Source organism: Parambassis ranga, chromosome 13 (genome assembly GCF_900634625.1).
Source record: "Parambassis ranga chromosome 13, fParRan2.1, whole genome shotgun sequence".
Taxonomy (NCBI): domain Eukaryota; kingdom Metazoa; phylum Chordata; class Actinopteri; family Ambassidae; genus Parambassis; species Parambassis ranga.
In genome coordinates this window covers 10920708-10936253 of record NC_041033.1, presented here as the reverse complement: position 1 = coordinate 10936253, position 15546 = coordinate 10920708, and the positions used below count along the sequence as shown (strand labels likewise).

At 40.3% G+C, this 15546-nt stretch overlaps 1 protein-coding gene across 1 annotated transcript in view; it reads right to left on the bottom strand.

Moving 5' to 3' along the window:
* dync2h1 (dynein cytoplasmic 2 heavy chain 1) overlaps window positions 1-15546 on the bottom strand; it is an 85728-nt gene that overhangs the window by 17733 nt on the left and 52449 nt on the right. The window contains exons 76-85 of the mRNA XM_028419152.1: window positions 13401-13466; window positions 13243-13293; window positions 13107-13160; window positions 12756-12887; window positions 12221-12293; window positions 5754-5914; window positions 4670-4795; window positions 1890-2000; window positions 667-736; window positions 290-375 (exon numbers count right to left, since the gene is read on the bottom strand). Of these exons, the coding sequence (XP_028274953.1) occupies window positions 290-375; window positions 667-736; window positions 1890-2000; window positions 4670-4795; window positions 5754-5914; window positions 12221-12293; window positions 12756-12887; window positions 13107-13160; window positions 13243-13293; window positions 13401-13466 (930 nt within the window). The remainder of the gene's footprint in view (window positions 1-289; window positions 376-666; window positions 737-1889; window positions 2001-4669; window positions 4796-5753; window positions 5915-12220; window positions 12294-12755; window positions 12888-13106; window positions 13161-13242; window positions 13294-13400; window positions 13467-15546) is intronic.

The window sequence follows — 15546 nt, the reverse complement described above, 5'->3', positions numbered from 1 at the left end:
TATAGGTAGATTAAGCTGGGTAGGAATTGTATACACATTGGGTGTCACACAGTGGTTTTCATTCACAGTGGTTTCATTCACACAGCACAGTTATTGTATCTCATTATCTGCTACGAAAGAACACTAAAAGCACTTAATGAAGCCTTCAGTTCAATGTACACATCTTAGCACTGGATTGTTACAACATTTAAAAATGAGCATTTTTCTTTTTAATGGCACTGGCAAAAACACTAAGGATGTGTTAGAACCAGGCAACCAAAAGGTGTTTATTTGGGTTTGTGTGTTTTACCTGTGGTATGTAGTTTCGTCTCTCTTGACAGACAGCATGGAACCAAGCCAGACAGAACAGAGATTGAGCTCTGGCCAGAAGTCCTCCTACACACAATCAGCAGCATGTCACAACCCACAATAACTACTAGAGTGTTTTGAAAGATACAAAAGCAGATTTTTCTACCTATCACCAAACAAAATGCAAATGTATTTCGATGTATGTATATGGTTCTGACACTGAATACTGTGTTATGCCCCCTAGTCTCTCAGAAGCTGCAAACTCACTGAGAATTCTGTTCACATGGCACACAACAAAAAATAATATCATGCTAGTTTTACCAACAATGATTAGAGTAACACGAAGAGAAGAGAAGAGAAGAGAAGAGAAGAGACAACCTTTACTGATCTGTTCTGGAGTCCAGGACTCATAAGTTCTCAGCAGATTCTTCTTTAACCCGGGAGGATCCTAGAGGTGGCAAAAGAGACAGTGGAGAGAGAAATAAGACTCAGCATAAAAGACATTAAATGTGTGTTCATGTAAAAAAAGATTCATTCCCAGGAGCTAAGTTTATGAAAGGACGTGTATAATCTTCAAAATGTATTCAGAGCAGATGGCACAGCTGATGGATGCTTTTGAGGCTCTTTGATAACAAACAGCCTTCAGACTATATATTTATACCATATGCTTGTGCTATGTATAAAAATTGCATTGAAATGTAAGGCATTCAGCTAGGACCCATGACTCAGCACATATTGTTTCTTTGAACAGTTTCCTCTCATTTTTAGCCCTCTGTCAACAATATATTCATTCCATGCTAAACACTGACTATACATTAGTATCACTTCACACATAATCTTTGCTGAACATTTGCTACCCCCATCTGGAGGCTTTAGTAATACACACAGCCTGTCATGCCAGTAAAGCAGGGACTAAAATCACCTAAGTTGGTGTCACTACATGTATGTAACCAGTTGAGTAGATTAAATGTATTTGATCAGTAGCAGTTATCCTCCAAAAACCATCAGTAGCAAACCATCTGTGCAATCCAAAAACTAAGTAATCTATGTTTACATATCAGTTTGATTGTGTACTGTTATATTATTAGATCACACACAACAGCATAAGGACTTGACCTGCAACTGAGAAATGATGTATTACAGTAACTGGAGTGTGTTCAGGACGGGTTGTGTGACTCATGTGAAGTATGTCAGTAAGGCTGTCCATGAAAGTGTGTGTGTATCTGAGATAGAAAGAAAGGAAAGAAAAAGAAGGACATACAGACAAGAGACAGACAGGCAGACACTCTCTGTGCCGCATGCTTGGCTGCTGAAGCAGCTAACCCCATGAGCATGACTCCCATCAGAAACACACTGAGCACTAAAGCATGCATCACTAACACACACGCTGCAGGCTTCTGCATCTTCTTACACATTACATGTATCAAGTAGAAAAAAACACACATGGATAAATTCTGTTCACAGTTGCCCACAGTCAGAGAGGGAGACAAGAATAATTTGCTGTGTATAAAAGATGTATTAGCATCTATGTATAGAATCACTATATTTAAAGTATGAATTACTGGTTCTATACCTGTGTGTGTGTGTGTGTGTGTGTCTACCTCATATGTGATCTTGAGGCTAGACTGCAGCAGTATGGGAGGAAATTTGGGGTGAACTTCTGCTGTCAGCCAGAGACGGAAGCCAGCTTTGGGCCGCAGCACATTTAGTTCCTATGGAAGAAAAACAAAGCACATGTATATACACTGCATTAGTATGAGTACAGTATGAGACCAGACTACAGTTAAAACAGTTGGATAAATCATTCATTGATTTTAATTTCACTACAAATAAATCTAACCTGTTTTCACATCTTTATATGGTTAATATGTTTACATTCAGCCCCTTTTTAATTACTACAGTTACAGGAACTATAGTAAACTTACATACTATGTATACTAAAAATAAATGTTTATTTTTCTCTCAGCTGTCTCCAAAGCTGTTTCTTCATCTCAGTTCCTAGCTTTCTTTCCCCCTTCCCCCCTTACATTCTTTCCACCATGTCTTTCTTTCTAAAAGACCCGTGGTTAAAAATAGCATGCTGGCACCTTGGGGTCTCTTGTGTCATCTGATTGGGTACTCACACGCAAGCACAAGCAAGCACACACACACACACATATAGACAGGCTTGTAATCAATGTGTTTCTGCATCATTTAGAGTCTAATTCATTCTCATGAAAGCTCACATGATCACAGAAAATCAGACACACACAAGAACTGACGTCCCTCGAAGAAAACTCTTCAGTGTCTCATTTTTGCTTTCGAAGCGTGTGATGTTTTGCCAATCAGAGATCCACAGTAAGAAATTACAATAATGCAAGAAAAAGCAAGGCAAGACACAAAAAGATAGGTGGAGAGAAACAAGAATAGGAGAATAAACCTATCTCAATATTAGCATATCAAACCCTATAATTGCTGAAATAAATCTGTACTGTTAGAGGTCTGTAAGCCATACCATGCATGCACAAACAGAAAAACAGACACTCAAACTCAACAAGCTTTGCATTTGCACGAGTGATAAGGAACATAACATTCAGAAACTCCTAAAAGCATACATACACCATATTCTAAAACAATGACAACAACTATATTGCAGTAGATCTGACCGAAAAACAAAACTTAACTAATGCATTTATTATTATAACATCACTACAAAGTTAGCATCCTCTCATAATGTGATGATACAGACAGAAACAGACTGACAGACGTGCTGAGGGAAAGATCATGGGAGGAATGCATGATGTGAAAAATGAGAGAAAACAGTGCAAGTGGAAGAATGTGAGTGGACAGGAATGAATGGACATCTGCAGTGCCAACTTAAATTATGAACACTGACCACTCTTCTTCTCTGTCTCTCCTCCTCCTTGTCTTTCTCTCTTATGCCGACCAACTGTTTTAGTGAAGTAGGGAAGCACCACATAGACAGATGGCAAACAGAAGCCAGAAAAATGAAAGAAACTACACTGGGAGGTACAGTAAGACTGAGCAGAGGGGGACAGAAACAGAAACAGGAAAAGATACTAAAACAAAGCCCTCTCTTGGTAGAATTTCCACCTGCTTGCTGTGACTCGATTGTTTTTTCCCCACTTTAACATCCACTGTTTGCTCATTCTTTCTTCCCTATGCTCTCTGCCTCCCTGGTTCCCCTTGTTGCATCAGTTTTTCATTTCAAGCTCGACTGATGAGACCCCAACCTCATCGGTTGCTGGGCAAAGACTGAGGAAAGAACAGTGGGGAAAAAAGACAGGAAAACAGACAGAAGGAGTGTTTACGTCATACAATATCAGAAAGAAAGTGGGAACAAAACCTGATGAGAGAGCTTGGATGTAGGTACAATTAAAGAATGCATAATTAACAAAAAGGAAGTGGTGAGGAGAGTGAAACATGGAGGAACACAAGTAGAAGAGGAAAACGTTGAAAGCTGTGGTTTAAGCCATGCAGAGCATACATTAGACACAATAGAGGCATGTACATGCACACAACAGACAAAGGTGAGGGTACACACACATACAAACGCATGCACAGGTCAATCACAGCCAACAGCTTTGCCTCCCAGTGAGATGTGACCTGCTACACTGACACAACTTTAAACAGAACCCCAGGAAAATCTCATGTACACAAATGAACACAAAGAAAGAGCAAGACACTAAAAAACATGCATTCACAACAATTATATGGCACGAGTACTATGAACACCACAAGTGAATACATAGATATTCACTTGCTTCATGCAAACACAGACAGACTATAGACCAACAAAAACACATGGTCACAAACAGCGGCCAAACAACACCACAGCAGCTAATACGGGCCGACAAGCTGAATGCAAAATTTGTATGGGCAGGCAAAGGACAGAAGGTAATTTTAGATATGGAAATGGGGACAGCCAGCAGGATGTGTTCTTGCATTTGTGTATTTAACTGTGTTGTAATGTTATTCTTTATTCTAGAACACTAACAAGCTGGAGTGAAACAAGAAATTACACACACATTAACATCTTCCAGGCTGTCCTTTTCCACTGACCTTTACCCCTATCTCCAACTCTGTCTGGCAATGTGGACTTAATTTACCTATTTCACTAACTCATTTTTCTGTTACAGTATATAATAGAAAGTATGTATAAGTTTAGTGTGGTTTGTGTTGGTGGCTGTTCATTTTTCAGTTATCTGTGGATTAACACGTATTTATATTCAAGCATGCATAATGAAAAATACATTGTCAGCTTCTATTTTCAATTATACACCAAACAAATAGAGTGAAACACAAAAATCTCTGAAACACGCACACACAAATAAATCTTTGGAGCTTTTACAACACACAAAGACTCACACAGTGTACCTACTTTCTCCAGAAGGGGTAGCCATGCAGTGACAAGGTGAAGGTTTTTGAGGCAAAGCCAGTCTCCATTACGGGTACACTCTCTCAGGGTGGCCAAGGCCACATCAGCCTGTCCCTGACCCATAGATATCTAAGAGTGGGAGAGGTAGCATGGGATGAGAAAAAGAATCAATGAGGTGAAAAATTTGATTCTAAACTCAATTTCAGTATAAGTTAGAGACATAATATCTGATTCTGTGTTTTAATTAATACCTGCCCTCAGACTATGAAATACCTGCAAAGGGAGATCACCTCCTACAAAGAAGCAAATGACACATGGTATAGGCTATCTATATATAACTGAAATGTGGTCATGCTAAACTCAGGACCTACATGAGTAAAGTGTACTGTACAGGGTTCCAGCTGTAATAGTCATGGCAAACTGTTAACTGTTGTTTTGTTTGCTTTGTTGTTTTACAAAGAAAAACTGAGAGATGTCACCGTCAATTACACTTCACAATTGGCACACAGGTAAAGACCCTTTGAAAACATACACAATATTCACATGTATAATGTTTACTGGGTGTGTGTGGGGATTTGTTAATAACTGCAGTACAATAAGGCTAAACCCTCAGCATGAAGACCAGTAATGCGACCTACACTGAATGACAACTGAACACGACCTGCACGAAGACGCAAAGAGAGGTAAATTAACTACTTGTGGTCAGTTTGAACCAAATGAGATTTTATAAGATGCATGGATTGTAGTTGGATTCAAGGAATGGCCTTAAAGTTGTTATATAAGGCTTAGTCCTGGGAGCTTGAGAAGCCGCTGCACCACTGTGCGCTGCTATCTTGGATGAAAAAAAAAACACACACGCCCACTGTACAGTATAAAACTGGAAAACTTTTCCCTGACTGAATGCTATTTAAAGTCATTGCACCTCTCATCCTAAAAGTGTATTCAGTTCCTGGAAAGATGGTGGGAGTAATGGGCCTCTAACAACAATATGGTTGTAGGCCCTGAAGCACACACAGACAGGGGAAACAAAGTGATGTGCTGGAGATCTGATCTTGCTAATCTGCAGTGTCTTCTACCATTTCACTACCTCATGATAGCTGTCTCTGCCAACGGTTTCTGCTGCTAGTTCTGCAAGCTCCTGGGATGGGTCTGCCCCTGGAGAGATGATGATCAACACTGGTTCCCATTCCATCGTCTCAGTATAAAGACGCCGCAGATTCAGAGGAGGGGGTGACAGCTCTTTCATACCTGCAGAGGAATTAGAGAACAAATCAACATTTGATTAAATGTGAAATTTGAAATTTCATTATGCTTCTTAAGGTCATCGTAAGCTAATGTGTTTTACAGGGGACAGGAGAGGGGATGGAACAGAGCAGGAATAAAGATGTGGCAGCGAAGCAGCATTTTGTGAGGAGAGATGGGGAAGAAGAAGACTGTATATGGGTGGTGCAGACAGAGAAGGACATAAACAGGGAGGTGGAGACAGCGCCTAAAGGCAGGCGATGGGAAAAGGCAACTGGGGAAAAGAAAAAGTATGAGGAGAGGGAAAATAGAGTGGAGGTGATGATGTAGAAAGAGAGAGAGGGCATAAGAGGAAAACTCTGGGAAAGACAGAGTGGGAAAGATTAGGAGGATGATGTGCTATGCATACTGAGTGCTAGGTATGCTGCAGAATTCACCACATATAGCAGAAAAATACTTTGTCAGCCCACTGGTGTGAAGCCAGGGTATTTGTGCCTGTGTCTAAGGGTGTGCATGTGTATGTGCATCCCCTCAGTGAGTATACTTAGGCTGTAATCTTGCTGTAATAATATGAATTGCATATTAGATATGAGTTAATAGTGACACACATGCCGTTACGCAGGCTCACACAGTCTCTGCGTCTGTCAGAAACTCCTCTGTGGTGTTATTTGTGATCAGGAGATATCCTTTTTATAGTGTTGCCCTTTCCAGTTGATGTGAATGCCCACTGCAGTCTATGCATTGTTTTTATGTCTTCTGCCATCTGTAATCTGTTCTTTACTAAAGTACACGCATGCAAGGTCTTGGCAGACAACATCTCAGAACGACCTTTTGCTGCATCACCATGGCAACAATAAGAAAAACAGTCATCTGACCACATGGCTTGTGAAGGCTGTCTGCAAAAAAGAGAGGCTTTTGCAGAACGTGTGCATGCACAAATACATACACAACTACCTTTGACATGGGCAGCTAATCAGTATGCCTGCTGCAGACCAGCATCCTCTGTCTGTGAATAGCAAAGTTCACCTTGGTCTTTATGACACACAGTCAGGAATCAGGGCAGAGGAAAAAAAATGTTTTCCTGTGGTTCAAACACATAATGGCGACGATAGAATAGACGGGTGTTCACATACAACACTTGAAATCGCAGGCATCCGTGTGCTTCTATTGAAATCTTTTCCTCTTCTATCAAAATCTGATTTGATAAGGTGATATGACTGAACTTTGATAGAGTTTGATAGAGGAAACCAGTGAGCAAGCGCTGTTTGTGTGCTGTGTTCAGTCAGGCATGTCTGTGTGTGAGCAGTGCCCAGGCCTGGACTGGAGGGATTGAGTGAGATTAGCTGTAAGAGGATTACAGACCATGCCTCATTAGCATACTGATTTACTGCCAAAAACATACACAGGAAATCTGTTTTTTTTGTCTGTCTGTTTCTCACGCTCTTTTATTTAGATCTACACACAGTCGATCCATCTCAATCTCTACACACCGTGGGTTCACCAGACATATAAAGACAAAGGGGCAAACATCTGGGGCAGGATTTTTAAAACTACACAGAAAAATAAATAATATTAAAAATGGACAGTAAATGTGCTGTAAAACAAACATGGTTTTAAACATGGCCAAGTTAGCCCATCTATATTGTCCTGGTACATAATCTTAAAAGCTAACTGATACTACAAGCTGAGAACAAGCTGATATAAGCTCCTGTTGGATCGTGGAAAGTCATTTTTCAGGTCTCACTGATTCAGGAGGCAGTGTCTCTTGTTTAAAAACATCTGAACCTCTTGACAGAAGGATAAGGTTTTAGTCATTTCATTTCATTCATTGGAAGCAACATACGGACATGGCAGCAGCTTTCAGCAGTGGAAAACATATCAGATGTGTTTGGACCAAGCGGCAACCTTCGGGGCTCAAAGTTGAAGCCCATGCGGAAGTGTCAAAACTTGTAATTCACGCCGCAACAGCTGGGGGTTGGCTCCAAAAGCGAGTAATTTCCCATAGACTCCCATGTTAAAATGGCCGACTTCACAGCAGAAAAAAACATGTTTACAGCCTGGTACAAAAAACCACTCTGGTCTCAGATGATAGGTTCTCTTCTAGTGTCAATTGTAGGGGGGGTGAATTTTTTTACAACTCACTCGTTTCAATGGTATTCGGACTTAAAATTACGCCTAATTATGGGCGTTGCCGCTTGAGTGACAGAGAGTTGACGTATCACAGTGTGAGTTTCCTGCTCCCACGATCGCCCGCCCCCCTAAACCCTGCTCGTGCTCCCCCTTTTTGTCCATAATCGGAGTTTTAGTTGACGTGACGCTGCCAACATGGCGGCGGTCATCAAGTCCCGGAACCTCCCACCGAGCCTCAAAACGGCTCTTCAGAAACAAACGGGTGACGTCAGGCTCTGTCCATAGTTTTTACTGTCAATGGTTTGGACACATAGGAACACAGATCTTGGAATAGAGATCTTGCTCTGCAATGACTTAACTTTGAAGAACAGCCACAAATCCTGCTAAAATCCAGGGGCCGTATTCGCCAAGACTCTAAGAATCCTCTCAGACAGCTCTTAACTTAGCCAAAAAAACTTAGTAAGGACTCTTAGCCTAAACTTGATTTAAAAACTCGGAGCAAGGACAACACTGAAAGTTTGATCTGAGTGAGGAGGCGTGGTTGACCCCCGTTGCTAAACGTGACGCATTGATTGTTTTAGGAAATGTGATTAGTTGACAGGAAAAACTTGAAAATACATTTCTCATAATATAAACAGAATGGACAGTGACAGGAAGTCTTGTAGTCTTAAATGATGATGTGATCATAAACACAAATGCCTTGGATGTAATACAGCCTATATGATATGAATGTGGGACTACTTGCTCAGCTGTCACAAACTTTCTGTGCTTGCTGTCTGTTAAATAGAGGGACTGATTGGCACAGGTAAAAGAACGCCAACGGCAACCTGGACAGAGGAGCAATGCTAGTTAGTCACAGTTAGTTGACAAGGGAAAAAAAAACACATGGGGCAGTTGTTTTAGGGTAAAGTAACTCACTCATCTCTGTTTGTTAAACTATATTCAGCATACATCCCTTATACCAGGGGTGGGCAATTATTTTTTGTGAGGGCCACACAGACTTCATAAGAAAAGCAAAGGGACACATTTTTTTTCATAAATAATAATATAAATCGGAGACCACTGGCACAGTATCTACCTTTATAAATATGCTCCTGTTACATTTTCATCATTGTAAGAATCTTTTGCTGTCATTTACTGGTTACTGCTTTGTCCTCTCTGTGTGTGTCCATGTCTACTCTGAGTGTGTGCTGGTTGTATGTTGAAACACACAGTGCAGAGCAGCACAGATGATGTAAAGGTATTTTTACAGAAGAAAACCATTGGAGTTAAAGTAAAAGTTAAAGTAGCAAATCCCAAAATTCTGAAAGTCGGGCAAGATCTGTGTTTTTTAAGAGCAGATGACGATGAAATATGTCGGCTGCAGCACCGCGGTAACATCTGAATGCGCCGTGGAGTTTCTGTGTGCTTTTCCGTACATTTCAGCATAGACAGCGCGACCGTGTCGCTCCAGAGAGTAGATTGGATTACGCAGTACAGCAGCGTGGAAGAGACAAGGAGGGTTGGAAAGACGTTACCGGTAATGCCATGCTCAACAGCTGACTTTTGCTGCCTTTGTTTAATATTGTGTGCACGGTCCGCGGGCCGCATTGAAGATGCAAGCGGGTCGGGTGTGGCCCACGGGCCGTGCTTTGCCCAAGTCTGCCTTATACCATACTTTGTACTGATCCAGGCATGACTACACCAGGCACCAAATGACCTTATTGTTATCATGTCTTCTGTTGTAGAATGTTCTTTGTCTCGCTTTTCCCCTTTTTTTGTCACAAGAAATCATTGGGTCAAAACACAAAGCAGAAAAGGTTAATTAAAGCTGCAAGCAACACTGTTCAGGCCCTCATATCTGCTGTGTTTAGCAGGTGCATGAACATGTTGGAAATGAATATGACTATTAATTTCCAATAAAAGAAAGCCTTAAATCATATAAAACAGGCTGTGTCTTACTCTTCTATAGTAGTTAGTCAATTCAGCTTAAAGGCTGTTCCATACTCCACGAGAACAGAGAACAGAGAACTCGCTCCACGGGTACCATACTCTGCGAGACGTGGGTGTGCAGAACTCCTCATACGGCCCTCCTACACAGAGCACGTCACACACCAAAGGTTGACAATGCAATTGTATTGTAAATTGTGTGCACAGTCGTGGTTACCTGTCCTAACGAGCTGATAATGCTTAGGGAAGAGGGCGCATAGCATGACAATAGATAGAAGATCAGTGTAGCTCACTGTAGCAGACCTCTGGTCTCTGTGAGTTTAACTCTGTGAATGTGTGGATGACTGTCTGCAATAACACATCCCATCTCCCGGAGTTTAACGTATGTCCAGCCACTGTAACGTCGTAATCAATACTGGGAATAATTTTTATCGCCACCTTTTGGACAGACGCTCTCTCTGTACGCCGTGTTTCTCTTTCCAGGAGCTGTTTGCCAGCTGCTCATCTAAACTGTCCATCGTCGCTGTACTTCCTCCTGTCTGTGTGTTCTGCACCTGAAGCCCTTGCGCTTCTCCACATTCATCACGCAACAATAAATTCCGACCAATCACAGCATGGTTGATGCAGAGCCCTGAGAGAAAAAGTTCTGCCCGGACCCTGTGCACGATATCGCTGCACAACGGGCGGTCCTTCATGGAATTTGTTGTTCCAGGATTAGGCTCAGGGGATTGTCTGTCCCACCATAGACTAATCATAGTCTTGCAAGACACAATTAAGGCACACCTCTTTTTTTTCCATTAAAAATGACTACATAAAAATATGAATATAGATATTAATATAACTATTAAGATGGAAAAAAAGAGGTGTGCCTTAATTGTGTCTTGCAAGACTATGATTAGTCTATGGTGGGACAGACAATCCCCTGAGCCTAATCCTGGAACAACAAATTCCATGAAGGCACTCGCAAAAAGCTTATGTTTGTACATGTTTTGTTTTTAGTATGGGAGACAGAGACACTAAAACAAAACACACTGAGAAGTGTGTGTATGTTCTTGGCATTTATCAAGGTCAGTGGCAATCTCACTGTGATAATAGAATTAAAAAAACTACTGTGAGAAAAAAAAACATAATTGACAAAAAAATAAAATACTGTATGCCTTACATATCCAGAATAATTAGTGAGAGAGTTTAATTAGTGTCTATTTGCTTGAGTGGTGTGTAAAAAAGGAATGCAAACAATGCATCTTTTTACATAGTAGAATGAATGCAGAGCTAGGTTGTCACAATGTCTCATTATTCATCCTAGTTCTTTCGAGATTTCGGATTCGAGTTGGATTTCCAGGGGGCAGTACCAATATATGCAGAATAAATTGCCTCTGGACACATTTGGATAGACATATAATCAGCCAGAGAAATGAAGTATATGACATATGAAGAGAGACCACCAGACTAGTATCAACAAAACACATCCAAAATGGCATGCAGTGGACCAGTGATTTACTGTTGTCGGTTGTGTTATAAAACATTTTTTGCAATTCTGCAAATATTTTTGAAGAAAGCAAGCAGCAAGATCTTGGACACAAATCTCAGTCACTAAATAACGCCTGAAGAATTGTCACCATGTGAATGGGCGCTCAGGCTAATCACATGTAGCAATCACACTCAAAGAAGAAGACACACAAATCATGTTCCTATTTCATGTTCCTAGCTCATACTTGTCTTGGTAAGTGCAAAATATCTGTCTAACTGTCAAACTTTGTGTTGTCAAAGGTCACCGCTTTTAAAGGTAGGGTAGGAGATTTCATTCTAATGCACTTTTTGTTAAATTAGTGTAACTTCTCTTTACAATCCAATAGCAACCAATTAGTTCGGCAGTTTCGCTTTAAAGCGAAGAATATGAATCGGTGGAATCTATCGAAGCTATAAAACGCTAATCACTCTATTCCTGCTCTGCGTGCACCAGAGAGGTACGTGCATAATGGCCAAAGTCACAGACCGCAACTCGTCTTCAGGTAATGCACGTCCATGTGATTGGGAGGCGTGGCTTCGGGATGAGCTCCGAGAGAAAGGGGCGTGTGTTTACTTTCAAAATCTGGCAGACTCTCACTGAGTTTTCAAAATCTCCTACCCTACCTTTAAAATTATTTTTTTTGTATATTCTGAGCCACAGCAATAGATTAGATATGAACTCAAGCCCAAAAAAGACATCTGTAAAGTAAACAAAGAAAAGACAACAACCAATATGGAGCTTACCCAGGGCTTGGGAGGCAAAGGCTGTCATGGCACTCTGCAGTCGATCTGGTCGTATGGCTTGAACCAATAACAGCTGAGGTGAGGGGAGAGAAGTACAAATATGTCACACACTCAAGAGACACTGCATCTAAACAGGGCACATTCCCACTGTCAAACTCAAGGTCAAGTGTATATAATCTGCATATGCAGATCTACTTTATCCAAATGAACATCTAAATCCTGTTTGGTGATATTTTGTTTTTGCGCACAGTGTTGAATTACAGGGACAGAATCACAACCATTTAAAGAGATTATGTCACACAGTGTCAGTGCATAAAAAAATCCTCTAAATATTCCATAATTTGATAGGAATTTGCAGAAGGAAGGTTAAACAGAGAAGTAAAAGCTTTGCAATAGCAGACAATCTGTTGTTTTTACAGTAGTCAGCATCTTTTACAGTAGTCAGCCTACAAGGTTTTCATGGAACTAAAAAATGCAAGCTAAAAACTCATTTTGCTCCAATGCCTCACAGTTAAGAAGTTGATTGATAGCTGACCTGTTGGAAGGGAGTAATCTTCTTGGCAACGGAGGATGGGATTTCCTGTTCACACTGCGAACTCCGCATGAAGGACAGCCAAAGTTCTGAGTCGCTCAAACACAGGGTCTGGTAGAGAGCTGGGAATGTAGCCTGCCAAAGACAAGCGGCAAACGTACAAGGGTGGAAGACATGTCAGGACATTGTGTTAGATGATTAATCAAGGATTTATTTTGCTGGCATTATTTTGAAAATACTGCTATTGTACATGGTTCACACATTGGCTGAAGATGTAATAATGTTAACACTGAAAGAGGGTAACAATTTTATATTGTGTTGAACATGTACTGTATGTTGTGTATGTTTGTTTACTTTAAAAATGGCCACTGCTCCATGCCTTTCCTGGTCAATCCAAGAGGGGAACTCCTGCAAGAGAGGTGAAGTGTTAGTCAAAGAGACAAAAGGAGGGTGTTTATTAACCCCTTAAGAAAAAAAAAAAACACTCCACCTCTTTCTTGAAAACCTCTCCTACGACAGATCCAGTAAAAACTTCCCAATCCTACAAAAAGCAGTGTAAAGGGTGACATTGGGCAGGATTGAAGCTGAGATTTATTATTTTGAATTAAGTGAACAAAATTCTCAACGCTACCATACAAGATTACTCACATTCTCCTGAAAGAGTTCAGGGTACATGCCTTTCACAAAGTGCATGGCGAACATCAACTGGTCAGCCTGTGAGAGTAGAGACAGAAAGTAAGAAACTGATACATACATCTACATACAGTAGATGGTATACTACTTGTCCCAAATTAAAGAGAATACAAATTAAGCATTATTTTCTTGACTGTGAAATATATACTGTAGCACTACCCTGTGTCACTAAAGTACATATACGGTAAATGGTTGTTATAGCATGATAAAAAAAACCCATAGACTTCAAAGCAGTGGCATCATCCATAAACCTGACTTGCTTTTTCATCTGCTAGTTTGAGTAGCATGAGAAACAACAATCAAGATGCTTATTCCATTCAACAAACCAGTCAGCTGCAATTTAAGACACGATGAACAGTATCCACATTACTTAATATTACATACTTTTAATGTACTTTATGTTACATATCTAAAAGTTATGTGTGTGACATAAGTTGCCCATACAATCTATAAAAAGCTCCATATTCATAAACGGCCTATTTCTGTCTACTGTTGTAGTATCAGTAGTGATTCCCTCAAAGTTTCAAAAACAACACAACAGTATGTATACATTAAACAAATGGACAGTGCACCTAATAAGAGTCAAATACAGTCACTTGTTCTGTCACTAAATTTTATGCACTTAGCAACTGACAGGCAAGGACAAATAAATTAGAATTGGCATGAAAAACAGTAATACGTTTGAGTAAAGGCTGTGCTTTGTAAAATAGAAAAAAGTTAAATGAGTGTGTTCAAAGGACTGCGCTAGGCTTCAGAGTCTTTCAAACATTAAGGTGGAGTTTTTTTATCTTCTGTACCAGCATAGTAAATTAAGTCAGCAAGCCCTTCCTGTGAGACAATAGATGTACTTTTACATATATCAGATTTTCAAAAAAGAGCAGAAGACAAGTCTGGATCTCATCTAATATATTCTGTACTGCTGGCAACTTGATATTGAGCCAGCTTGAGGTTAATCTTAAGGTTTTTTTAGGTCAAAACTCTACACTACTCTGCCCCCTTTCTAACCCTCTCCATGGTTCATCTCTTGATCCAATGTCTTGATGAGTTACACCAAGCTGCCAAGGTTGAATTCATCCACTGAGTGACAGTGAACACTGAGAATCCAGCAGTTTCATATGTAACGAAGATCTGTCAAACTCTGTGTGTGTGTGTCTGTGTGTGTTTGGGTGTGCAGAATATAAAGTGTGTGTCAAAGAGAATAAAGCAAATAGAGTGCAACAACGAAACTCTGCGGCTTGCGTGTGAACTGCTGTCACGCTGACTCCCTGACAGGAAAGGACAACCCAGAATGTGTCACATTTCAGCCCATCACTACCACTCAAACTACTGCATGTAGCATCTGCATTCTGACACAATTAATCTTCTTAACATGTATACCTGCCATACACACGGTCACATATAAATAGCACAAAGTCTCTCCACTCCAATTTGTTTACTCCACTTTCATGTTGGAGCACGGCTGCCATATTTGTTGTGACTGAAATTTTGTCACTCAACAGTGACAAATTCTGGTAATTGCTGAGGTGGAACAAATGCATACACTGAGCAAACACACTGTAGCTTATGTTCAAACTGGAATTCAGTTATTTCATATTAAATAAAAGTAACACAACCCAAACTAAGAAAGAGAAAGAACATCATATCTCAAGATAACTGCTGACAACTTTATTGTATTAGGCAAACTCAGTGTATATCTCTGCTCCTCCTGTCTTTGATCGTGAGATTCTAACAATCAATATTTGTTAGTGAAACTCTGAATCTTTGTCATGGTTCAATCAATATCTTATTAAGCTGAATCAGTTTGGTTGTCATGGAATTTAACACATACAGAAGAGAGAAATGTAACACTGTACATCACATAATATGTGTTAACTTCTCCTTGTTTGTTGTCTTATTCGCTCCTTTTAACCTCTCATTTATTATCTCTTTTTATCTGTCTCCTAAAACTTATCTCTAATGCAGCACTGCTGTTATCTATAGAATGTGTGTAGTGTGTTTTTGTGTAGATAGCACATAGATGTGATCAGCACCCCGATTTTACTTCTTAGTTCCATTACCATACAGGCAACACATCCACTACAAACACATGCAGACGACAAAG